The 27,612-nt window shown below is 41.9% G+C and overlaps 1 protein-coding gene across 2 annotated transcripts in view; it reads right to left on the reverse strand.

Moving 5' to 3' along the window:
* Positions 1–2,457: 2,457 nt before the first annotated feature.
* Positions 2,458–27,612, reverse strand: part of LOC139468252 (uncharacterized) — a 31,749-nt gene continuing 6,594 nt past the window's right edge. Inside the window, exons 2-13 of one of the 2 annotated variants that reach the window (XM_071250096.1) lie at positions 24,207–24,362; positions 23,092–23,220; positions 19,957–20,095; positions 19,018–19,241; positions 16,485–16,649; positions 14,554–14,686; positions 12,740–12,757; positions 10,280–10,496; positions 9,908–10,041; positions 6,193–6,351; positions 5,749–5,921; positions 2,458–4,520 (exon numbers count right to left, since the gene is read on the reverse strand). In XM_071250096.1, coding sequence (XP_071106197.1) covers positions 4,344–4,520; positions 5,749–5,921; positions 6,193–6,351; positions 9,908–10,041; positions 10,280–10,496; positions 12,740–12,757; positions 14,554–14,686; positions 16,485–16,649; positions 19,018–19,241; positions 19,957–20,095; positions 23,092–23,220; positions 24,207–24,362 — 1,824 coding nt within the window. In that variant the 3' untranslated portion in view covers positions 2,458–4,343. The remainder of the gene's footprint in view (positions 4,521–5,748; positions 5,922–6,192; positions 6,352–9,907; positions 10,042–10,279; positions 10,497–12,739; positions 12,758–14,553; positions 14,687–16,484; positions 16,650–19,017; positions 19,242–19,956; positions 20,096–23,091; positions 23,221–24,206; positions 24,363–27,612) is intronic. The other variant, XM_071250097.1, reaches the window with a different exon arrangement.

A 27,612-nucleotide genomic window follows, 5' to 3' on the forward strand; every position in this document is an offset into this window, starting at 1 on the left:
GTTAAAAACATTTTAAAAAGTTCCTGCCCACCCCATAATATTAAATGGTCGGTTCCTAAGACTCTGAAGGTTAAGAATGTTGACGTATTGGTTCTAGGGCGTGACGGGCACTGCTGCTGAGACGCGTGATCTTTCAACACACAGTCTACATACGTTTCTAGTTACACTCACTGATTTCATGTACAAAGAGGTGAGGTGAAATGGGGTTTAACGTCGCGTCCAAGATTATTGCACTTATATAGCGACGTGCATGTACATGTGTGTGTGGCTGCTTGTACTAGTCCAGACTGATGCCGATTTATAGTGCTAGCTCACTGAGATACCATGCCGCAGTATAACATGAATGCCCCACTCAGACACAGTATACTGACTCCAAGCCGACCAGTCCTTGTTTTAGCCCCTTAATGCCGAGCGCCAGACAGGGTAACAACAAGTACCATCTTTTAACGTCTTTTAGTATGATGCGACCGGGGTTCGAACTCCGGACCTTCCGCTCTCCGGGCGGACGCTCTACCACTAGACAACGGAGGAGCTTTCATGTACAATGAATCAATTACTTTAAAGCTATCGCTATCATCCTGACTGCCGGGATATTGGATAAGAACGTACATGAAAACGCCAATGCCGATCATCAATCCCGATTGTCTGCCGAAACAAATTCAAAAGGGCGTAAAAGGCAAAACAGTGATGAAAATGAGACGAAAGGGGCACCGGAAGTCAGTGATGACACCAGGTGTTCCAGTAAATGGGTAAGCATGTCCTGCCCTACGGGTGACACCAGCCCTTCACATAATTGTCATGGAAACACGTGGCAGTAAGGTAAGTGATTGAGTATGGTTTTACGCCGCTTTTAGCAATATTCCAGCAATATCACGGCGGGGGACACCAGAAATGGGCTTCACACATTGTACCCATGTCGGGAATCGAACCCGGGTCTTCGGAATGACGAGCTAACGCTTTAACCACTAGGCTACTCGACCGCCCCTGGCAGTAAAGATGTGTGAAAGGTCCAAACAAAGGTCATACTATGAGATTGCACTGCGCATCATGTGACAAGCGACGTGTCAAATTTAATAAATTGCTCTGAATGTCTACCACATGACATTTCCGGAAAGGCTTTAACGGGTCTTTGATGGTGAAACCTTGATTGAATAGCTTATAGTTATAAGTAAAGTGTTTTTTTCCTCTGAAATCTGAACAAAATGTACGCAGGCTCTAAAGTATACCTAGGGGCGGTCGGGTAGCCTGGTGGTTAAAGCGTTCGCTCGTCATTCCGAAGACCCGGGTTCGATTTCCGACATGGGTACAATGTGTGAAGGCCATTTCTGGTGTCCCCCGCCGTGATATTGCTGTAATATTGCTAAAAGCGGCGTAAAACCATACTCACTCACTCACTAAAGTATACCCGAGGAATAAAGACGTTTGTACGCCCTGAGCTGGAGTTGATTGCTCGACATGAACGGGAAATTTACGATTGGAAAATCGCAAAAAATTCCTCTTGTAAAACTTGGTACAGAGGGAGCCATCATTGTGACATTCTGTGCAGAGATCCAGATAGGACGCTGAATGTGGTTTCCCAGCTGTTTCTTTAATTTCCAACTCTTGTGGCTAGGTGAGGTAAACATACTAATTTATCATGCCATTGTTGCAAGAAATTAAGTCATCAATTTATATACCTGAAACTGAGGTTGTAACTTATGGCAACATGGTCATAAACACACATATGGCTAAAATGAGTGAAAGAGTAAGATTTGTACATATTTTCCAAACGTGTTGAAATGAGCAAGGTTTAGCTCTCATTCACATGAATGTATCTGGCTACTTTAAATTCATAACAAGTTCTAAACATTTTGCTCGATTTTTAAATTAAGCAGATCCCGTTGGTCAAAGGGGCTTTTAGCATACCTACAAATACGTATTTGCAAAATACGGAATGTGTGCAACCAAGTGGATTTAAATTTGATTTTACTTTGTTATTTGTTTTGTTTTTTTATCATATGTTACATCATTTATACATGCATTGTAGTTCTCGATGCACCAAGTGACGTAGAGTGAATAAATATAAATTCTTAGTTTTGCAGCAATTCCTTTCGAGAGATTTTGCCTCCCTTAGATGAGCCTGGATGGGCCGATCGTGGGTTACAAATCCCATGTTCACGTTGATTATGGTCCTTGGTAACACAACACCCATGATGTTTGGTTTCTCCAAAATGGTAAATATTACCTCTTACTCACTCACTCACTATTACTACCGCTACTGATACAATCACTGATGACCTCTAAAGATCCGGGGGCGAATAGATATCACCAGTTGTTGGCACATTTTGCTCAGGTGCTCTACTATTTCATCACAGGTTCCTCCTCTGTAACCCCCCTTCACCGGTCGTTCCTCCATTACTAGAAACTCCTTAAGAATATATACAACGTATTTCAATTCCACAACACTTGCAGAGCACGACTGTTTTAGAAAATCATGTAACAATTTTATTCACCAATGATAACTTTTTACAACATGAAGAGAAGTACATATATGTATAATATATATTTCAACATCAATATAAAATAGTATAAAACAAATATTACATAAAACAAATGTTACATAAAGATGATTTGTGCATTTTCTCCCTCCTGTATACATATCAATTCATATTGAACAGGACAAAAACAAACAAGTCATTTCCTAAAATTCAAAACAAAATTTAACCAAGATAACAAAATTGTTTTAATTATATTCGAGCTTTGTTCGTAATGCAAATTCAACTAATATCCAGCTCAACTTGTCAAGCTCCACAACCGAGCTTCTGACTGCGCAAATGCACACAAACTGGGTTCTGTCTACAGCACCTTGGGAATTGATACTCTCAAGCGTTTGCGTTTTCAAATAAACAAACGGCCTACTAGGGCGTGTTCCTAATGGATTTTGGCAAGGTATATGATACTGACGCTATGCACGACCGACATTCTTGATTGTGTTGAGTCTACTCGTTCCGTCATCATTGACGTCATAATTGAAAGGCATCCCTCACACGTACAAGCAATTACCCATCCCGTCTGTACATGGACCGCAAAAGAATAAAACTGCCAACAGGATGTCTCAATTGTCGAAACTAATTTTCAGCATCGTTCATCTGTATTCGTTGAAACTGGACTTTTATGGTCAGTTAACGCTCTTGCCTCGGGAAGATGAAGAACACCCGATTGTTCATGTGACTATAGTTAATCTGTCTGACATGACAGATTGAATATAGTCAAACGAAAACATTGGGTTTTCTTTTAACTTATTTTGAGTAGTATATCTGGCATGCTTGATCAATTTTAACACATGTAATGTACATAAGACCTGCTAATCCTATACCCTCAACCGACAATACTCATATACCAATTGCTCTCCTCATTTGTACTTTTATCGCAAGTCGCGGATTATAGAACAGCGTCAGCCTACTTAATGGGGCTATATAATTAAGTAAGTTTGTTATAACATCCCACGATCAGCGGATCATGGCGCACCTAAGGGACCTTACTCTGGTGCACGATTTGCGGCGCCTTACATCCTTCAGTATAACTTAAGAAAACCTTCAGCAATACGTGAAAAATGACTGCAAAAAGTATAACCGGACACAACTTTCTTCAAGTGCTACTGAATCTGTTCCTACGCTTGAACATCCCATAGGACAGAAATGTACGTTGCCTTTAGTTTACATTCTTGGTTACGGTAAGACACGGCACACAGATACCTCGACACAACGGGGATGTAGTGATTATCAAACATAACTTGATAATACCATTTCTCTTTGGCTCAATCTACCTGCCACGCCAAGGGTAGATTTGAAATATATGTGAACACACCCATCTCAAATCACACTCATGACCCCTCCCCCATCCCCACGCCAGCCTCCCCATCCCAACAGGGCTTCTTTCTGGTATGGCGCGTTGTCCGGGAACATTAAGTCCCTCCCCGCTCTTCATTAGAGTAACGACCACAACAGCAATAATGCGCGGCCGTGGCGAGCTGCTTGTACTTAAAGCATAATGTGACAAGTATGATGATGAAAATTCCAATGGGCATCGGTGGGCTGAACGCCAGGCTACGAATTACTGATGTTTTACCATGGTCAGCCCACGCGTCATGTATATAGTATATATATCTACAGTTGCTGCGATATAGTCCAGGACATGATTCAAGATGAGTTAATGATTCAACTTCAGATCATCGGAGTTTATGAGGTAATTCCTTTCATCCAGCGTCTCAACCGAGGTCGTTGGTCTACCTTTCTGTAGTGGTAGCATCTTTTGAGATATGGCTATAGCGTTCACGAGGTCCCTGCTGAGTGATGACGTCGTCCTCAGTTGTTGGTGTAATTGTAGTTGGAGATGATGTCATCGATCCAGTCTCTGTAGTGGGCCACCTTGGTGTAGACGCCGGGGTACTGAAGGTCACCGCAGATGTAGCCGAGGGACACTATCCCCACCTGGTACCACTGGTCATCTTTTTCGCATATGAAAGGTCCCCCCGAATCTCCCTAAACGAAGAACATAACACGTCAGCATAGGGGCTATAACTGGGATTTACTTAAACCTTCCCAAAGGCTGATATTCAGCCCGAACCCATTAAACAATTTCCCCATTCACTTTAATATAGATATATTATGTTATTGTTATGGCTTTATATAGGCTATTTATATTTCTCTGATAACAGCACCATTAAAGATGAAGAGGCTTCAGTGTAATAATTTGTATACGTTATTAATTCTATGTCAAAATTTATGAAATTTTATGAACTTTTCCCAATTTCGAACAGAATAACATTTGTTCCCAAGTTTATCTACCAAGGTCATTTTGTAGCAATACTGTTTGTTTGTTTTTGTTGTAAAAATATCCAGCTTTATTATGGCAACCTGTAAATAAACGAGTTATTGATATTGTGAGCAATCGATCCTGGCCACACGTTGCATGAGGTCACCTCTTCCAGTCAACGGGCGGTTGGGTAGCCTAGTGGTTAAAGCGTTGGCTCGTCACGCCAAAGACCCGGGTTCGATTCCCGACATGGGTACAATGTGTGAAGCCAATTTCTGGTGTCCCCCGCCGTGATATAGTATTGCTGGAATATTGCTAAAAGCGGCGTATGACAATACTCACTAACTCACTTAAGAGGGCTTAATTATGTGGGTTTTTTAAGAGGGGGCCCGTGAAATTCCGGTTTAGAATTGGACTTCAACAACCCACGCTTGTGAGATCGGGTGGTCAGGCTCGATGACATTGTTGATGCATGTCATCGTATCCCATTTGCGTAGATCAATGCTCATGATATCAATCACTGGATTGTTTGGTCCAGACTTGATTATTCATAGACCGCCGTCATATAGCTGGAATATTGCTGAGCGCAGCGTTAAACAAAAAACCAAACAACAATTTTGAAGAGGTGGCGTTCGATGTTGATCGAAAACCTTTGACATCGTCAGATATTACATATCCATTTACGCTATATCATTATTAATTGAGTTAGTGAGTATTGTCATACGCCGCTTTTAGCAATATTCCAGCAATACTATATCATGCGGGAGACACCAGCAATCGACTTCACACATTGCACCCATGCGGGGAATCGAACACGGGTCTTAGGCGTGACGAGCGAACACTTTAACAATTAGACTATCCGACCGCCCCCACTATGTCATTGTCTGAATATAAACGTTATGTGTGTGTGTGCGCCTAATGTTTAGTGAAATACTTTCAGGAGCATCCACTCACATAGCAAGCATCTTGTCCTCCTGTCTCGGTTGCCGCACAAAACACGGAGTCGTCCACTCTCACCATCGTCCGCGCCATGTGATCCTCCGGAAGTGCGTTATACTTGTCCCGGCATGCATCAGCCTCCATGATCGGCAGGAAGGTCATGAATGGTAGTTTTGTTCCCGGCGTGTCTGAAATTTCAAATACAGTAAGCATTTTATTAAAGATTCTGCTGTATAGATGATGCGAAAACATCCCCTAAATATCGTCAAATATTTTTCACACTGGTTCACCGTTTTACTCTGGATCGGTTTCCTTTTTTTACCATAAATTGTCTTTAGAATTATGGATAATTTAACTTTGCTTGGAGTGCCGTAAGCGGGAGCCAACCCCCCTTTAAATCCTCACAGTATACACCATTACACTGCGATGTGCCTTAGGTAAGTAACACCCCCTCCTCACCTGTGGTGTCTTGTCCCCACCCTGAGACGATGCACCTTGAGCCCGGGGGGAAGTCCCCCACCCTGTCGAGACACACCATGTTGACGTAGTCCGACAACACTGCCGGCTGCTTCAGTTTCAACAACGCTATGTCGAACAAGATAGGGCCGTCGTTGGAGACTGTAACACCACAAACAGGATATGTTATGGTATAGTTATGGTGTCGATATTTTCTATTTACAAATAATCTGTTAGCGCTCTAATATACTAATGTAAACGGGGCTAGGGTAGCCTAGTGGTTACAGGTCAGGTTCGTCACACTGATGACCGGGTTCGATGCACCAGTGACGTTCTTGTTTGTTTCTTTGTTTACCGCCGCACTCAGCAACATTCCAGCTGTATGACGGTGATCTGTAAATAATAGAGCCCGGAGCAGACAATCCAGTGATTGACATCATGAGCGGCGATCCACACAAATGGGATACGATGACATGCATCAGCCAGGTCAGCGAGCCTGACACCACCCGATCCGTAATTGTTTGTTTGTTGTATAACGCTCACTCAGGAATATTCCAGCTATATGACGGCCAGTGCCGTAGCCAGCCTGGATTTTTCTATATACAGTTTTATTTGAATCATGAAAATACAAGTTGGTGACAAGTGATACTTGTACAAATATTTGCCCCCCCCCCCCCCCCCCTGCCAGTTAACTACGGCCTTGACGGTGGTCTGTAAGCCTGACCACCCGATGCTGTTAGTCGCCTCTTACGACAAACATGGGTTGCTGAAGACCAGCATGAGTCATAGTAGCTGAAGACCAATTCCAAGAGGACACAGATTGTGACAAAGGTAACAAATATTACAAATGTTAGAGATTTATTAGTAATACTTATATTCTTGATCAGTTCAAACTTTTGATTACAAAATACAAAGTTTTTAAAAAGGAATTGATGAAAGAATCCCAGTTGCATGTTTGTACTACTTGGCCTCAACCAGCACGACGTATTCCATTGTAGGGGAGACAGCTTATAGAAACACAGAACGTTGAACTTAATTATCAATTGCATAATTTATTTAACAGTGTTTAAGGTATTTTGAAGCTGTAGGTATGCACCAGTAACTACCCAGCAACAGTAATACATAATATCCAGAATGAACCCAGTTCCAGTAAACCTTCTGGGCAGGCAGTTTTGGTTGTCTACTCCCCAGGGAGCTGAGAATGGTTGTTGAGTGCGCACTGATCCATTGACGGAGGTAATAATGTCGAAGCGCTTAGAGCATGCTGATGCATGGAGTACAGCGCCACATAAAAGGATGATGGTGATGATGATGATGATGATTATTATTATTTACCCGAACCTCACCATGGCTGAATTCAATACTTCCGTCACTTTTCACTTTCCATGACTGCCAAAATAGGCATTAATTACAAATTGCATGAACCCTGAAGACAACCCCGATCTGTAATTTGATCCCCATTAACGTGACGATTTACCGGTGGACATGAGGCTACTGCCACAGCCTTATTGCAACGGAAGTAGGGCCGTTTTCAGCTCAAGTCGAGTCAGCATTATACGACAGGGAGAGAGACTACTAATTTGTGTGACCGATGAGTGTGTGATCCTGACTCAGTAGTTAGTGTGTGTTTTACTCAATTGTGTGGTCTGAAACACATGTTTGGTAAGCTGTTGTTCACCTCCCCGAGGCAAGAGAGTTAACTGACTATAAAAGTCCAGTTTCCACCCTTGCCGAACTAGGCTGGTATTGTGGAGTTACATTTTTGGCTGGACTAACGAGTCTATGCATAGTCCAATCAAACTCGCGCACTGAAATCGAAATCCGGTTCGTAACGTGTCATGCAGATTTCGGTCGACTGCAGGATTTGCAAAGTATGTGCACCGCTAACTCGTTGTCAACAGATATTTTCTAAATCTTTTCATGCTTTTAATCAAGGTGCTCACGTGATTTGATGCATTTCGCGATGTAAGACTCTTTTTTTCACAATATAGATCTTGATTATCAATCAGATCGTCTTGACTGGGCGTCACCGTTTTGTTTGAAGCAAATGCAAGTGACACGAGAGGTGGAATCTGATTGGTCAATAGGAGAGGCACAGAAAGGACATAACTCGTAATAGCCACTGGTGGTGCTACGATCGAGCCCAGGAATTCAAGCCTAGTTCGGCAAGGGTGGAAACTGGACTTTTAAAGTCAGTTAACTCCCTTGCCTCGGGAAGATGGCTGTTGGTCTGACACCGAACGTAGAACGGGTTATCGGCAGACATTGTTATATGCATTCATATGAGTGTATCCATAGATCGATGTTTTCATAGCAAGGTTTGTGTGAAAAGAAATATTTATTTTGAGCTATCGGATGGAATTAGAAACCATATTTTAATCTTATTTTGACGATTCATAATCAAAAAAATTTCCCTGTTTATGGATAACTCTGTTCACTTCCATTCTGTGTATTTGTACCTCAGGAATTACGTATAATGATCATGACAGATGGAATGACACTGTTTCAGGCCCATTTCAGGTGCCCCGCCGTGAAATAACTCGACTAATATGAAGAGCGGGTAGACCCCTACCTACTGGCGAAAAAAGGATAACTTTCTTTGTTTCCTGATTAACGCCTCACTCAACAATATTCCAGCTATATGACGGCGGTCTGTAAATAATCGAGTATGGACCAGACACTCCAGTTTTTGACATCATGAGCATCGATCTACCCAACTGGGATACAATGACATGCATCAAGTTACCGAGCATGATTCAAAACAGTAGGGATCTCCATGAGTTAAAAAGTAAAGTAAGGGCGCCCTAAGCTAGGATTCCAAAGGTACGGATTTTTATGCGACGTGCTTACAATGGCCAAAACCGAAACAAGGTTAATTCATTATACGATTCCCTACGTCCGGATGCGGCTGCGTATTCTCATGCAGAAGCGGTTGTGGAGAGACGAATCTCTCCCCGGGGCGTCCCAAGTCGTATCTGCACACGAGCCGCATTGGGAAATCCTGAAAGTGACGTCATTACAGAAATAGATCTCACTTAAAAAACGGTCAGCCCAAAGAATTGCATTCTCTCCATCTAACTGTAACTCTTTCACAAGGTAATTGTAGGCACAGCGTTGTGTCCATTCGTGTAGTATGCCTTGGTCCCACCGGCGGTTCTTTCTCGTCTTCTTTTTCGACTGTAATAATTTACATGCCATGGGGATAACTCTAAACGTGTCTTGATCATCTGAAAGAGAACGCGGCAACCCGGACCAGTTTGAAACCATGTTCTTGTCAAAAGAACTCGCGGGGGAAAAAAACCCCGCATTGTTCACGTTATATATTGGTTCGCACAAAACGCATTTCGCGTAAGCTTGCCGTATAAGTATCCGTATCTATGGAATCCTAGCTTTATTCCGTTCATCTTATGTTATGATTTTATGTTAACAGGTTATAATTTATACCGATACACTTATGTCCTTAAGTTTGGGATCCAGATATTGTAGTGCCTCATTTGATGGTCTCCTCCAGCGCAGGCCAGTGAGTGAGAGGGTGGGTGAGTGAGTGAGTGAGTGAGTGAGTGAGTGAGTGAGTGAGTGAGTGGGTGCATGGGTGGGTGGGTTGGTGAGTGAGTGAGTGAGAGGGTGGGCGGGTGAGTGAGTGGGTGGGTGGATGGGTGAGTGAGTGAGTGAGTGCATGAGTGGGTGGGTTGGTGAGTGAGTGAATGAGTGGACTTACTTGTAAAGTTGGGATGCGTCGTGATACTTTCCACCTCCATCAGCTGTTCTGTGCCGTCGTCAGAGCTCTGGTCATGTTCCCCCAGAGCCACACGCCAGTTGTCGGGGTCGTCCAGACCATCAAACACATCGGGGCTGGAGTGAGGGAGATATCTTACTGGATTTGATACATGAAGGAGAAGCTTATCTATAGCAAATAAAATACATAGAAAATGAAAAAGATGATTTGATTTGCACCCCTCCCTTTTAAAAATGCTGGATCAGCCCTTGGTCAGGAGCATAGTTTTACTTTTTTTTAAAATCAAATGGTCGGTTCCTAAATGATCCGCGGAATGTGACGGTGACGAATGTTTTTATGTCCTTTGCTACTCACTCAAAACAGTGAGCGGCAGACAGGATCCACTCCCTGCCAATGAGACTGGCGCCACACAGATGTCTAAGTCCCGAAGAGTTGGTGAAGTTGTGCCACTTGAGGAAGTGCATGGACACCAACCAAGGCCAGTCGCCAGGGGTCACGGGGTCACCGCCGACCACGCGCTTCCGGCGGATGCCCGACGTCTTCCTTGTTCGTCCACACTCTGCGAATGTTCCTGCAATTTACGGAAAAATGGTATATTTTCAGCAAGAAGGTTATTGTTGGGACTCGAACCTCCGACCAGTTGATACTGACTTGCATAAGGGACACAACTCTGTACAGCGCATGGCGGCGCCTTTGTCTACTGGGCTAGTCGTGCACTCATTAAAAAGTTGAAGACATGAGTGTTAGAGTACACATCTAGTGAGCCATCTGTCTGAAGTGTACACCACACCACAAATCCATCTTTTCTATGCCTGTCGCATAGAAATACAAACTTTAGTTATGTTTGTTTTCATACGTGTAACGCAGTCGCTTTCATGAATAACCAATATTCAAAATTCCTCCACCTAATTTAATATGAAAATATTTAACAACTCATATATGTTCCATCAAACGCAGACAAACAGAGTATGACTCATAATTCTTGTGTAAACACAGTAAGGTAAACACGGTAAAGTAAACACGGTGTGTTGGTTGCGTATGTTGTGAGGAAACATGACGTTTCGTGGGGTGTGCGTGGAAGCTAGTGATTCACCATCTGGCTAATTGTCTCGTCTTCCGTCTAGTGACGCCCAGACACAACAATCACCGCTCTCTGTGGTCGGTCATAGGGAACGTTATTAAGCGAGAGTCATGCTGAAACTTCATCACATTCAAAACAAAATCGTCGGTTCATTTGGTGAGCTCTCCAGCGATCTGTGTTATTTAACTCGGCAAGTGTTCGCACAAATCTAGCGGTAAGACATCAACAGCTTGTTGTGTCAGTACTACCCGGGCGTCTATTTTACCTGTACACTCCGAGGAACATAATTACAGACTGTTTTTTGCCAAAGGTACTAATCAAATAAAGAAATGCTGTTTCCATCCATTGTATGGTTTGTTAGTTAATAAAATGCAAAAAGTTATTAAATAGTTATAAGTTATATGTTTCAACTGAACGTAGTGTCAGAAAATATACTCTAACACGGGATAAATAATGTTGGCTGATTTTGAACGAATGTGGTTAGACGGCGGTTTTAAACAATATCTCACACAAACATCATTTCAAAATGAAAAACACATTTTCTTTTATATTGCCTATCAATGTTTAAATAAAAAAATATCTAACTTGGAGCCCCGACCCAAAGACTTTTCTCCTTTTCTCTCGAGTTGCACAATCACTATCCCGCTATTGTCCGTATTTTAAACCGCTAGCCTAAAATATTTGCGCTTCATTATAGATCAACCAATGATTTAAAGACAATAAAGTGTAAAAGGAACCGTTTTTGAATGGGTTGAAATAGAAAGGAAAAGGTGGACCATTTCAACTGTTCTTACAAAACTACTTTTCAAATGTTGCGAAAGTGGAGCATTCAGACTCTTAATAAACTGTCAGTTTGAACATTCCTGCTTCTAATCACTGTCACTCAAAACATGAATAACAGCATGTAGTAATATGCACGGCACAGAATGCTCCCGGTCTTATAGGATTCCTTTAATGTTCCTATATTAGTAAGATGATAGGCCGTCAGCCTTTCATCAACATTCCCTACGTTAAGCCACCGTATGTCATGCTGTCAGTCTGGGGCACTCGTCAAGGCTACGGGAAACGGTTGCTATTTTTCCAGTTTTGATTGAGCATCCTTGTAACAATTAAATCCAAAAGGTCATTATGTCAATTCACAGACCTTACATAGTTCACAGAACCAACCGTACAAACCAGCATGATGTCGGTCTGGCCTATAAAAAAAAGGGTTTTGACGGAAGACGTTCTTCAGAAGAACATTGTCAGTCTCTCTCTCGCTCTGAAGACATCCGAAAACCATTATTCTACACTGAAATATTTATATCTAAACATAACCAAAGACGCGATGCCCTCGACGTACTTTGTACCATATGTCTAAACTAAACATTTCTGGGGGTGGTTCTATAGTATGGAAACAGGAATTGAATCTTATACACCGCATGGTTATGAACTCAGCTACGAAATATGTGTACAGGTATTTGGTGTTTGGAAACTGCTAAATGGTTATTCTCATCCGTGTGCGCCATTTCAGGCAATGATGGCGAGGAACAAAGCCATGTGTTATTGAGATAAATATCCAGGGCTTATGGCAATACACCTATTTACAACATCGTACGCTCCACACACGCCAACGTACCGTACCGTATTTCGTCAAATAGCGGGATATCATAGGGCTTCCGGGACTTCGGGTTTTAACTTTTCTCTGTAGAATGTGAGGATAAGGAAAAGGCGATATAAGAAAACAGACTTACCTTCTGTTATTGTGGCATCTGGAAAATGAAATCAACAAAAACATTATATATAAAATATTGACTTTGGTGGGTACAGGTTTTCCAAGCATTTACAGCCCGAAGGTTACATTGCTCTGAGCGTTTACTTTGCGAGGAACATAAACTGTTTAGGGTGTAACGATTCATCGGACATTCGGTGTGTCACGATACGAGTATTACGTTGCATATTCCATGTATTGATTCAAATCATTCTCTTTGAGGGTAGAATACGCCAAGTGCCAAGTTTTCACGTATCCTATGGTGTATTGTATCGCGACCTTACTTTTGAGATATGTATCGTATCGCGACCTTTTACTATTAAGATATGTATCGCATCGCGACTTTTTACTATTCGGATATGTATCGTATCGCGACCGTTTACTATTCAGATATGTATCGTATCGCGACCTTTTACTATTCCGATATGTATCGTATCGCGACCGTTTACTATTGAGATATGTATCGTATCGCGACCTTTTACTATTCCGATATGTATCGTATCGCGACCGTTTACTATTGAGATATGTATCGTATCGCGACCTTTTACTATTCCGATATGTATCGTATCGCGACCTTTTACTATTCGGATATGTATCGTAGCGCAATCTTTTACTCTTGAGATATGTATCCTATCGCGACCTTTACTATAGTGATATGTATCGTATCGCGACCTTGCACTAACGAGATAAATCATATCGCGACCGTAGTATCGAGAAATGTATGGAAATATTCATATCGCGATTTTGCTATTGATATGTGTAGTATCGCGGCCTTACTATTGATAAATGTACCGTGTCGCGGCGTCACTATTGACATATCTATCGTATCGTGAGCCCGAGGTCGAGACTCTCGATATTTGTCATATTATTCTATGCTGTACACGAACAAGTACTACAGACATATATACTCCGGATCCATCAGCTTGATTTAGTGACGATGTAAACGTAGGGATACCGACAGAATTGTTATTTAGAATAAGGCCTCTGTATTGCATTTAATTGTGAGGTACTGCATTAATATGAAAATTGATGGAATTGATATTTCCATTGAGTGAAATATAATCTAATTAAAATCAGATCTTAGTTCTCGCTATCGCTAAACATAGATCTGAGGACATCCCACTACAGGTCACGTCAGAACGACCGTTCATCCAACCAATCAGAGCGTCGCTTACCAAATCATGAAAGTGACAGTCGGAATGTGTTTCCAATCATGCAACCTCGAAATATTTAACAGAGATTATTCCGAACGACAGTTATGGGTTTCATGATTATATCCATACTTTCTGGGCAATCTATAAGGCATTCCAGGATGTTCTTTTTATCAGTTTTAAAATGTTTAATCGAGAATATGTCAAAATATGTTTCGAAGCGTAGTTGCCAGTTTGAAACTAGTATCGTAAAGCTCGAGGAAGCTGCCTTATGATTGGCTAATGTCGATTTCTTGTCAGTCATTTCATTGGTCGGTCAAAGTTTGCGAAAGGTCGTTGTGACGTGACCCATGATAGGATGTCCTCAGATCTTTGTTTAGTGGTAGCGAAAACTAAGATCTGGTTTTAATAAGATTGAGTGAAATGCAACATTATGCCGGAAGTACTGTCAGTTCCTGTGTCAATGACACTATGGTTTTCATAGAAAATAAGAAAATACATAACAAATTGAAAATTTGATTTTTCTGGTCAAATAACATGTTTTTCGTTACTCGTGAACTGACAAAGGTGACATTTGCACATGTGGCTGCGCAGTTCATGAAAATATAAACTTTGTCAGATCACTCGATTGAAGTATAATTCTCACCACATCCGTATGGTTTGACGGCTTCCAGGACGGTGCGGCCTACGGGGGTGACCCTGACACACTGGGCCCGGACAGGGGTGTAGAACGCTATCACAGACACCTGTCTCGGGGAGTCCTCGGGGCTCCTGTACAGCTGAAAGTGAAGGACGCCATTAAAGGAAGCCCTTGGTCTATTGTTGACATTCTACCAGACACTGCTCATGTCGAAGTCGCAGGATATCGTCATGCAGATTGTGTCGAACATCTCATATGTCGAAACTCCCGAGTCGAGTCACCCGTCTGTATGTCAGATTGTAACGCTACTACAGAGACACTGGGTGGGTGGACACGATATGGAATGTACTTTCAAAATGAAACGTTGGCACCGTATGTGTCTGCAAAATTGGTTGCGGGTCTCTTTCTCTCTCTCTCTCTCTCTCAGCAATAGAGGGCTCGGTTCGAATCCCGTTTCGACCCAATTATGTGTCTACGTTTGTCAGCACCATACCCGTGCTCGTGGGTTTCACCAAAGTTGTAAACGTTAGAGACATGAATCACTTCGGACTTTCCTCCAACATTAAACTGACCAACAGTGATATAACTGGAATAATGTTAAATGCGTCGTAACGCTAACCCACTCACTCACTCCAGCAGCAAAAAGCATAGAACCAACATTAATAAGCACCACTCAATCATGCAATCACACACAGTCAGCAAGAGATGACATATAACATGCATATGTTAAACAATGTTACATGCAACAGGACCGGTGAAGATCAGGGGTAGAATAGGTCTTCAGCAACCCATGCTTGCCGTAATTGCGTGGATCGATGCGCATGATATCAATCACTGGATTGTCTTGCCAAGACTCGATTATTTAGAGACAGCCGTCATATAACTGGAATATTGCAGAGTGCGGCGTAAAACAACAAATCAACATGCAACAGCATCCCTTAACACATGGAGGTGACGCACATGTTGATACTCCTGTGCATGTCTGTCAAAACATGATGTTAGTGCAGTTATGTACACGGATTCTTGAGCATTTGAGACAGTTGGCCATGGGCCATGCATGACTAACAATGTTGTCAGTCACTAAAGGGGGCACACGGTTCGGCCAAACTGACTGTTCCAGCAATTTTGGTTCAAGTCCCTAAAACAACACGTGTTTGTTTGCCAGCTCAAATTAGATGATATCGATCAACGAATCAGTCGATTAGTTTTTTCAATAATGGGTGAGTGAGTGAGTGAGTGAGTGAGTGAGTGAGTTGGGTTTAAAGCCGCTTTGAACAGCATTCCCGTTATATCAATGCGTGTCAGCTTAATGTTGGAATAGAGCACCAACTGATGCAGACGTTTACCGCTTTGGTGAAACCCAAAAGCACGGGTATGGTGCTAACAAACACAGAAACATAATCGGGGCGAACCGGGATTCGAAACAACAATCATAGGTTTCAAGGACGCAACTCTGCAGGTCGAACTGCGGCGCCTTAGACGACCGTGCCCTCTCAATTAGTGAGTATGGTTTTACGATTTTAGCAATATTCCAGCAATATGACGGGGGAAATCAAAGTAGGCGTCATACATTGCACCCATGTAGCGAATTGAACCTGGGTCCTCGGCGTGAACGTTTTAACCACGTAACCAAGTAGGCGGCTACGACCCCTCCCCCCAACCCCTATATCAGTGTATGTTAAATGAGACATTATATCTGTGTATCTCATTTGCATTGACCGTTAACTGCAAGAGCAAACAGATTTAGGGATGTTGGAAGGACTAGAACCAATCTTGCTGGGCCACGGCCATAGCCCCTTGCAGTGACAGAGACACTTGAAGACGGTTTATGAGGGTGGTGTGGGATTGGATCATTTTCAAATTTGTGAGGCAGTAAGGCACGTGCTTGCATGTAATGGTGAAATGCTTCCGTGCGCATGCGTGCCCCACTCACTCACGTTAAGCCCGTGCAAAGGGAGCGGCGGACTGGGGGTAGTTGCCCGCTCACCTGCACCCGACCCACGAGGATGGTGCCCCCCACATGTACCGGGCACCCGCAAACTTTGGGGGGAGACAGGCACGACCAACACCCTCAGAGTCTTTGGTGGGAGAAATCGCCGGAGCTAGAAAATGGTAAATTTCTAAGCCATCCTCGATTATTCAGGGTATTAAATTTCCATTTTATTATGATAAATAGATTTATTCGCTACAATAGCGTAGTTTTGAACCTGGTTCAAATTACATAATTCTAAAATTAGCCGCCTGATTAATTTACACCCATGAGCGAGAGACATTATACACTGAGGTAGCGATAAGAGAGATGGTGACGTCACTTCCGATCCAAGAACTGGTGGCGAATGGATCCATGGTATTTATGATAATAGAATGGATCTACAATACACTGGATAAACGAGGATGGTGTCTACATGTATGCTAATAGTTACTGATGAATCTGTTGCGATTAGATATTATCAAAAGCTCAACAATTAATGTGTATTAAAGTATGAGTATGACAAAAGCATATGCAAGAAATATAGTCTTTAAACAAGTCCACAGATCACGTTAAAGACACCGAGCTACTAAATCAGCAACATGAACAGCAGTTTTAAATGAAACCACAAACAATCCCAACTTTTCTAAAAACTCTTCTCAATTTCCAACTTCCCTATTAATACTGAAGAGTGAAGATAGTTTCGTTAGTGTTATCATCAAATTGATAGAAAACAATAAAATGTCCACTATGTTCGACCTTATCCTCTACTGGGAGAGAGTCAGTACACTAAAAAAACCATGCACCAGAACGTTTAGAAACATAGTAAACAAACGCATAGTTAAGAAGAAGACAGCACGTGCCATTTGACAAACATGGACGCATTCATGCCGCTAACACTTAATTGAAAAGAGAGTGTGGAGTAAAGAAATTGACAACATCAGCTGGCTGTACTTCCGGTCGTGGAAGCGTTTACAGAAAGGCCGCAGGCAACATGACGTTTGCGTACTTGCGCACCTGCTGATAGGGAGGTAATCGGAAGACGCCTGCGACACACTGTGATTAACAAGCTGTACGTTACAGTCATACCATTATTACAACAGCCTGCGAGTGATGAGCCCCATCACTGATACCTCGTAGAAAGAACATAATGATATGCTATGGTAATTGTGTTTTACGCTAACAGATTCGCTGAATAAGGAAACAAAGCTTGGCGTCAATACAATCCGGTTTATACCGTGTGATAACGTTCCTGTTTATTTCACTTGATTTCTTACTAAAACCAAATTATTGAGTATTGTTTGGATATCAGTTTCATAGCCAATGGGAAGAAGGTCGGGGTGGGGGTGGGGGTTGGTGTGGTGTGTGTGTGTGTGTGTGTGTGTGTTTTTCCTAAAAAACACTTAAGGGAATAAGGGTGAAAAGTGTTCAAGGATAAAATGTAGTTTTCTAATGTCCCATGTCGTTATATATTTGAGTGTTTTACATTGTGTTTACGGATTCGGAGGAAAATACATCCTTATTTATAAAATTATATCACAAAGGACAATTAATTATGTGGAACGTTTTGGACCCACAAGGTTTATATAATTCAATAAATAAGGACACCTTTATATGAATGGAGATTATATTTTTCCGATATTTGAACACAAGCACGTCTTTGATCCCAGGCGATTTCCTGGCGGCGATGTAGGTAATGGTGGTACGAATATATCGTGAAACATCTTGGATCTTGGGTTACCTTACAGGTTTTAGAGTTCGAAAACACAACATTTTCCCCTCTTTCTATCCATACTTAAATACTTGATCCTACTATAAGTAAAAAAAGTATCGGAAAGAAAAAAACTAAGCTGACATATGACCGACAATTTTCATAGTTTTTATTTCAGAGTTTTCCGAGTCTATTCAACTAAACCATTTCCAGTGAGCTGTAATTACCATGTCACTTTCTTTCTGAAATGTTAGAATGTAGAATGGCAAATACGTGAATCAAATGAAAAACAAATGCCTTGTATTAATAGCCAACCGTGCCATGTTCTAAGCTGATCAAGAGCCCATATAACGACTGGCTCCACTTTCAGGTTTGGCATTAAGGTTTTAGCCAAAAGAAGGCGGCCATATAAGGGTACAAATCTATATCATATCCGGTTATAGGTGCGCATGCGTAGCGACCGTAATTACTAATGCAAACAACACGAAGATATGTCTAAACCTCAAAATTTTAATTTATCATCAAAATGATCCCAAACTGCTCTGCTGGTGTTTTTTTGTTGTAAGAGCAATTTTACTTCACAAACTTTACGTAGTCCGCTATTAATTTTGTTTTTATTCGATACCAAGAACCAGTGAAGGCTATGAGTGTCGTCCAATCGCCGCATACAAGAGACCGGCAACGGCTGTCTACTCGTTTAGGTAGACAGGACCCCGGTCAAGCAACATTCATCCAAACACTGATAGAACCGTTTGATGGATGAGGGTCAGAGTAGTGGGCAAGTTCCTACCTGGGTGACCTGGCCGTTGTGGACAGCAGTATAGTTGACACATGACCGGCTGTATTCCAGATCCAGCTGCACTTCCTCGTGAGCACGTGCTTCATACGTCACGGCCAGTGACGTCAAAATAGTTTCTGACGTTAACATGATGAGTACACCAGGCTGATCGCCAATCTCGGGCGGTATAACTTCGCTTGAATAAACGTTTAACTTATTTGTACATTCTTCTATATCTGTGAAGAGAAAGAAAAGAAACGTTGTCATGCATGTATTTATCATAGTGTCGTGTCGTGTCGTGTCGTGTCGTGTCGTGTAGTACCGTATACTATGGGCTATTGTCACAACCATAATTTTCAAGAGTTAGGCAACCCTACTGTTAAAAAACCCAAACGTGATCGAAGTGAAGTTTGTTTTGAGTAGAATGGCACAAACATGACACCTGTAGACAGCTTTAAAGATTTACCTATTTACAACATCTCAAGTTTTAGTTACTAAGCCGACCCGTGAAGATCCGGGATAGGATAGGTCTTGAGCAACCCATGCTTGCCGTAAGAGGAGAATAACGGGATCGGGTGGCCAGGCTAACTGACTTGGTTGATGCATGTCATCGTATCCCAATAATGTGGCTCGATGCTCATGATGTCAATTACTGAAATGTCTGTTCCAGACTCGATTATATACAGACCCCCGTCATATAGCTGGAATATTGCCGAGTGCGCCGTTAAACAACAAACAAACAAACAGTTACTAATCCAAATGTAAACAAACAAATATCTGAGGAAATTGTCAGAGATGGCCATTGAGATGTTTCTAGATGTATTAGGAAGGTGTTCATGCATATCTGCTTGTTGTCAGCATGCTCAGAGAATAAACATTCTTTAGAGTATAGTATTCTTTGTTGAATTGGAGAGAAAACATGTTGAGATACAACATCGTTACAAGACCCACCACAGCCAAGTAGTTCAAGTCGGAGAGCCGAGAAGGAGCCTTCGTACTGGGTGGGGAATATCCGCATACACTTGGCTAGCGTCAGGTTGTGGAAGAAATGTGTCAGCGTTGTGTTGTTGTTGATGTTGGCCCAGTACGACTGCGAAGACACAGATGGTGAAAGGTAAATACATTCTGCAAGGTGAGAGACAACAGTCAGGGTAATTGGGACAGAAACTACCTAGCACATATATACATCTAGGCGTCCCGAGGCGTAGAGGTATTGTGTCTTTTTTATTTTAATTGTTGACTCCAGTCATAATTTGGCGCGTAGATACAACATATACATTGCCTTTCGGATAAAACTTTAGTTGGAGGGTTGTTTTCGAGATCAAGACGAACATGCCCATGAGAACTGTTTTCTTTGCGTATTGGTTGATTGGAATTAGACTGACACATAAACATAGACATATGTCTGCATCCATCCATCCATACATCCATACATACATACATACATACATACATACATACATACATACATACTTGGTTACTAAAGCTTATCATTAATTGGCAGCAAGAATATATTGAATGTGTATGGTCTCCGCGTTCTAACGTTTCTTGAACACACAGCTCAGCTTATATTTTGTTCTTAGAAACAACCTAGAAACGGTGGTTGAAAGAATCACGTCGTCCGACAGAACCAATCAAAAGACCTCATTTGTTTCAGACAAGGTGAGCGAGAGACATTTTCTCACCAGATTAATGTTGTTGCTCTGTCTGGGAAATTTAATGAAAAAAAACTACGTGTAGGCTGCCCAGTATATACGCTGCCCGTGGCTCATTAGAAAGACGGGGGTAGAGGGGCGTACGGCAAACACCAACATTGAAGACGATTCACCTGTGTAGAACACGATGCAGCTTATGACAGGGAGCTGAATCAAATGCGAGTTATTCGTAAAAAGCTCAATATAATCATATCGGGAAGCTGCCGTTTATAGAAGTCATGTGAAATGTTAGAGGTTATAAAAGTTGCAATCTTGATATTAATATTGGGAGCCGATGGGAAGCTGACCGTGGGTGTTTTCTCTAGAGACCGGGCTAACAATAGGGCCTCATTGACATTTCCTTGGACTGGTTAGTTGATATGCCCAAGGATAATCGCTGACTAACACGGGTTTGTCCCGGGGCTGAGACTTTAGAAGAGGTTGGTTTTACGTATATACATGTTGGAAAGAATTACTGGCATATCATCATAACTATACACTGAAACCTCGTTAATCCGGACGCTTTAGGCGTCAATTTCTTTTGAAAATATGTAGACATTCTAACAGAACCATTCAAATTTCTCAACTAAGACACACAAAAAAGGACACGTATTGCCAATTTCACGACCGATTCTAATCTGCAGCGGGAGCTCTTGACACCAAACGGTTTTTTCGTTTTCTCGATTAGCACGAATGCTTTTATCACAATCCCGATATTGTCCGTATGTTATGCCGCGGCAATAATTTGTTGCGTTTCGCCATAGAATCACAATCACTTAAAGAAATTAAAAAAATATATTGAAAAAAAATCCAACCCAACTACTCTGTTTTTGGATGGGCTGAAAAAGGAAACCTTTTTTTGCCTAGTGGCGTTTCACTGTACATATAATGAAGTCTTGTTTTGTTCTATAAAACAAACGTTAATGGTAAGAGTCAACTGACATCATGCAATGGCTATATCGATTGGCTGGGGAGGCGGCAACTACTGGTCCCAGACAAACTCATCAATCGTGATTAGACAGTTTGATTGTCTTTTAACAAGACTCGTGTTTTGCAATAAATAAGAGTAGAACTAACTGTTTTGGAAACTAATGTGCTTTTAAAAAATCATTAACAAGAATCTAAGCGATCAAAGTTGAAATTTATTACTAAGTTTTCAAGTCAAATTCATCAGTCCGAAATCTTTTGAAATGCAATTTGACCAGCATAGTTTGACTAAATGACTGAAGTCGATTATTTATTCATCTTATTTTAACTAGCTTCATTTAATTAGACACCCTGTCTCGGAAACGAATGTCAAGATCTAAAATTGGATTTTGAATAATAGTGTTTGACGTCATGTTTCCCTCTTTGTCGTCGCCCCTGATTGAAATGAAAGGGAGATATTTCTTGTGATCGTGATTCCTAAAGTCGACCAGCCATTTATTGCCAACACCAAACATTCCCAACCCAAGATACAGAATCTGATTTGGAATAAGTTTGAACGCGGTTTAACACCGCTTTAGAATTAGTGAGTGAGTGAGTGAGTGAGTTGGGTTTAACGCCGCTGTTAACATTATTCCAGTTATATCACGGCGTTTCAGCTTAATGTGAGCGGAAAGCCCGAAGTGATGCAGGTCTCGGACGTTTACCACTTCGGTGAAACCCACGAGCACGGGTATGGTGCTGACAAACCTAGAAATATAATCGGGGCGAACCGGGATTCGAACCCACAATCATAGGTTCCTGGCGTGCCCAAGGGACGCAACTCTGCACAGCGAATCGTGGCGCCTTAGACGACTGGGCCACCCGTGCCCCCGAATTAATCAAGACACAAACTATCGCAGGTTACATCCAGCTGTTAGGAAATCGAACCCGACTCTTTTGTGTGTAGTGTAAACGCTTCAACCACTAGGCTATCCCACCACCACTTCCGATTCGAAAATATTAACAATATTTAAGGGTGGCATAAATAAAGGAATAGCGGCATTTAAATCATTCGTTCATATACATTGTGTTCATTAACCTATATAATTTACTTTAGAAAATGGAATATTCCAATATCGATAATAATCCACTTGGGATAACTTCATAATTGGAAGGGTTAGTTTTATCTTAAAGAATCGTGTATGTACATCGCAAAGTTTTGTATCGATGATTGACAGGCGTAAAACATTATTATTACGTAGATCAGTGATGTAACTGATGACGTCATATCCACTGATCAAATGACTCGTATACAGTGTCACTGTTGGGTGTGTCTACATGTAGTTAATGAAATATTAATCCGAAATTTTGTTAATTTTGGTAATTGGATATGCAGAAAGAGTTACTGGCTTTCATTGTGTTTATGGATATATTACACTTGTTTACTTCGCATGACGGTAACATAGGACATTCTGTAGACATTTACCGAGCCCCCACTGGTGTACGCCTCGCAATCCCGACTGTAGGCGACCCGGAACTGCACGACCCAAGCGCTCTCATCCGGGTCTCCCTGGGTCTGTATTCCGGTGATCAACATTGGTTTAGAGAGAGTCACCTGAAACAGTAAACCAACGTAAGGACGTCTCGTGTCAGTCTGGTGATCAAAACATTAAAAACAACGTTACAAAGCAAAAGAACACCGGGTGGTCATGTTTGGTGTACACTTTGGTGAGCGGTGAAACAGTTGGGTTCATCGCGGCTTTAACAATAAATCAGTTTCATCACGGTGTGTGAGCTTTGTGAGGAGTGAGTGAGTATGGTTTTACGCCGCTTTTAGCAATATTCCAGCAATATCACGGCGGGGGACACCAGAAATGGGCTTCACACATTGTACCCATGTCGGGAATCGAACCCGGGTCTTCGGCGTGACGAGCCAACGCATTAACCACTAGGCTACCCGACCGCCCCCAGCTTTGTGAGGAAAACATGAAGGTACTGACTTTTACCATTTAGGTGAAAGCCACGAGCACGGTATGGTGCTGACAAACCTAGAACATAATTGAGGAAACCTTGATTCGAAGCCACTAGCATATGTTTGTGACACGCCTTTGGGGCGCAGCTCTGTAAGCGAATAACGGCGCATTTAACGACGGGTCACCCCTGTACTCCTCACACAAACCACACCCGGCCCCTAACCTCATTCGTGTTTGAAGGGAACTAAATGATCGCATTAACTTGATGGCAGGATGAAGATAATATCGCATCTCCAATACAAATGCGACGACTGATGTTTTGGGTGAGACAAACGGATGACCCCTAACAGTTACTCACGTCAATGTTTCTGGATATGTATTGTACAAGCAAAGAGTGTAAAACGTAAAGTGTAGTTTTTGTCTCGGCTGACCCTAAATTGACCCCAACCTTCACAAACAATGGGTGGTGGTATAACAGAACGGGAAATGCTCAATTGTTTCGCAAACACTTAATGTCAGCTTGATAATATCAGTGTAAAATTGATTAAATTATGTTTTTTATTTTGTTAAAGCATGTTTCAACGTGAAAGAGACATGCTAAAGTTCATACAAACACCGTGATATTTACCTGTACAAATGGTTCGTTGTTGAGACTGTGGACCTTCCATGACGACGGTCCATTCAACCGGACGTTGCTGGCGTTGCCGTCAGACGCCGCCAGTTCGAAGTCCACTAATGGATCCAGGGCGTCGGACGCCAGGCCTACGGGCGTATGGCACGTCTCCTGAGGAAGTAACAACACATCGTCATCATCATAATAATAACAACAACAATAATAATCCATTGATATGGCGCGTTTTCCATGCTGAATATCATGCTCAAAGCACATTATTACACCCGGTCAAAGGATCGGTGTGCACTCAATCATTCTCAGCTCCCTGGGTTGTGGTGCAGGACCGAAGCCCAAGGTTCTCTTAGGGGCCAAGCTGCCACCTATTGACATGTAAAGTGCATGTTTATTCCAATACATCACAGAATCGGGAGAACACATACCAACCGGTGAGATTTCAAGAAAGCGGTTTTGACATTATGAAAATCTTTTCCATAGGAACCGATAAAAATGGTGATCAGTTGGTCACAAAGGTGCTCAGCCGATTTTAGAGAATTTCAGAGGAGACTAAGGTGGCCTTGCTCCTATTCATTCAAATGTGTGAATATCTCAAAGTTCAAAGCATGCACGTCTGTCTATAAGTACCATAACTGTAGAGTACCTTCCTGTGCGAATATACGATAAAACAAGATTGAACTTATACATTGCGAGTGGGGAATATGCCAGTTATTTACAAGGTAGAAAATAAAATATATTATACTCGAAAGAAGTTAACGAACAGGCCATGACAGATTAATTTTGAACGAATCGGGTGTTCTTTAACTTTTTTGTCGAGTAGAATGGAAATAATTGTGTATTAATTATAGCGGAACAAGTCACGGGTCAATTGTCAGCCCTGGCTGATTCAAGTCACTTTTCATTTTCAGTGATCCATTCATATAATTTTCCCCGCTCTTTTACCTCCTACGCCCAAAGGCATCTTTTTCGACGGGTAATCAAGACTGATTATTCTCTGGCGTTAACGTTTTATACACACAAAACTTCACTAAACACTCCAATGTCATTATGTATATATGGACTAATAATGAGAGCCAAACCGCAGAGCGGGGTTTCCCTTTAAGAGCCATGTTAACCAAAGATGAACTATACTACTCAACAGTTGCCCAGGACCAAAATCGTGATCTTAAGGCAAAGGTTTAGTCCTTAGCAAAAGTTGAGTAGTATACATTTAATTTGAAACCGAACTGTTGAATTTAGCATCTACAGTTACGGCTCCGTAATATAGGTAAAAATATAATAATATATTAAACCAAATATCAAAAGTGATAAATACCTCATGTGCTTTATTCTCCAAAGTAAATATTGTAAACGAACACAGTTGCAACATGCAAGTATTTAGATGGGTGCTCACGGTGCAAATAGACGTAAAGAAAAATACATCTAAAGCCACAGAAGAAAAACACGAGAGGATGAAAACAAAATTGATATTACTCATAAAATATAATAAATTGAAATAGAATAAATAAATACATTTAGAGCGAAACCTTGTTAATCCAGAGGATAGATTTCCCAGTGATACCGTTTGGTTTAATTTATTTCCGGATAATCAAATCATTGGTACGTAATTGTCATATGTATACGCCGCGCGTCCCGTACAGTACGTTCGTTCGAGTATTAAAATCTGAGTGACCTGAGTCAAAGCGTGTCACAACATTTCTGCACGTCGCTATATAAGTGCAATAATCTTGGACGCGACGTTAAACCCCATTTCACCTCATCTCACCACAACATTTCTGGCAACTAGGGTTGACTAGATTCAACCTGTTTGTTTGTTGTTTACCCCGCACCCAGCAATATCCCAGCTATATGACGGCGGTCTGTAAATAATCGAATCTGGACCAGATAGTCCAGTGATTGACATCATGAACATCGATCCACGCAATCGGGATCGATGACATGTATCAGCCAAGTCAGCGAGCCTGACCACCCGATCCCGTTAGTCGCCTCTTAGAAATAATATGAAATGGCTGATAGTAGAGCGAGAAACACAACAGCCACGCGTATTGCTTTTACACACATTATGCCCAAACGACAAGTATGTTAAAATATACGCACAGAACATCAAACAGATATACCGATATCATCGTAGTTGCATTATTGATTTAAAGTATTTGTATCAGCAATCTAATTTTATATTTCCTTGACGCATTTCAGAACACAAATATATTAATAATACCAAGTTAATAAAATTCATTAAATGTCACTTGCTAACACGTACAGCACACCAGGGTTTCACTGGGAATGGGGGGCACGGGTGGCCCAGTCGTCTAAGGCGCCGCGACTCGCTGTGCAGAGTTGCGTCCCTTGGGCATGCCAGAAACCTATGATTGTGGGTTCGAGCCCCTGTTCGCCCCAATTATGTTTCTAGGTTTGTCAGCACCATACCCGTGCTCGTGGGTTTCACCGAAGTGGTAAGCGTCTGAGACCTGCATCACTTCGGGCTTTCCTCCCACATTTAGCTGACACGCCGTGATATAACTGGAATACTGTTAAAAGCGGCGATAAACCCAACTCACTCACTCACTCACTCACTGGGAAGGGGCAACTTAGGTCAACCGAAGCATGACGCAAACCATTTTACACGCGCTAACATTGTTCACCGCGGGTTCACTGGGTGGTCCAAGGTTTGGAAATCGAAGTGTCCGGTATGTGGGGTTTTCGGACTAACGGGGTCCGAATTAACGAGATCTCGCTGTAAATGCAAACTATATGAGAATCATATTTCAACGAGAATTAAAACATTTCATTGACGAAGCACCCATTACAGAGGAAATAGCCAATATGTAATGATGATTTTCGTACAAGATTTTGCAATGCGGGAGATTAACTTTATTTACGAAACGAACGTTTTGAGAGACATCCATCGGAATTCCATGGACCTAATAGGCTACACTGGTCCCTGACGTTGTTTTCAGATAAAGACATGTGCATGTGACCCAGAAACGTCACTCAAAAGTGATTGCTGATATGTGATCTATGTGGTGAGTTATTGTGTTACAAGTAACGGGACTCTCAGTTCTACATCCCTATAACAGTACCTACACCACATTAACACGTGGGTATTCAGGCAGACGCTGGAAGAGACTGGTCCCACTAACAATTGAGCACTGGCAAGTTACAATATCGTTGAACGACCCTAAACAGATATTGTCTCACACAATTAGAGACTAATGCACTCAATTAGAGTTGTTATAGTGATGAATGTCTAAAATACCAGTACTATCATGTGATCTCAGGAAGTACCTTAGTGATAACAGAAATACAAAACGCCATTATATCTTTGGATATAAATGCTTGATTCATCTATATAAAAAGTATCTTTCCATTAGTCGCCTTTCCATGGCGACTAAAGTACCGACTTTGG

This window comes from Haliotis cracherodii, unplaced genomic scaffold (genome assembly GCF_022045235.1).
Source record: "Haliotis cracherodii isolate W230 unplaced genomic scaffold, xgHalCrac1.p SCAF_2, whole genome shotgun sequence".
Taxonomy (NCBI): Eukaryota; Metazoa; Mollusca; class Gastropoda; order Lepetellida; family Haliotidae; genus Haliotis; species Haliotis cracherodii.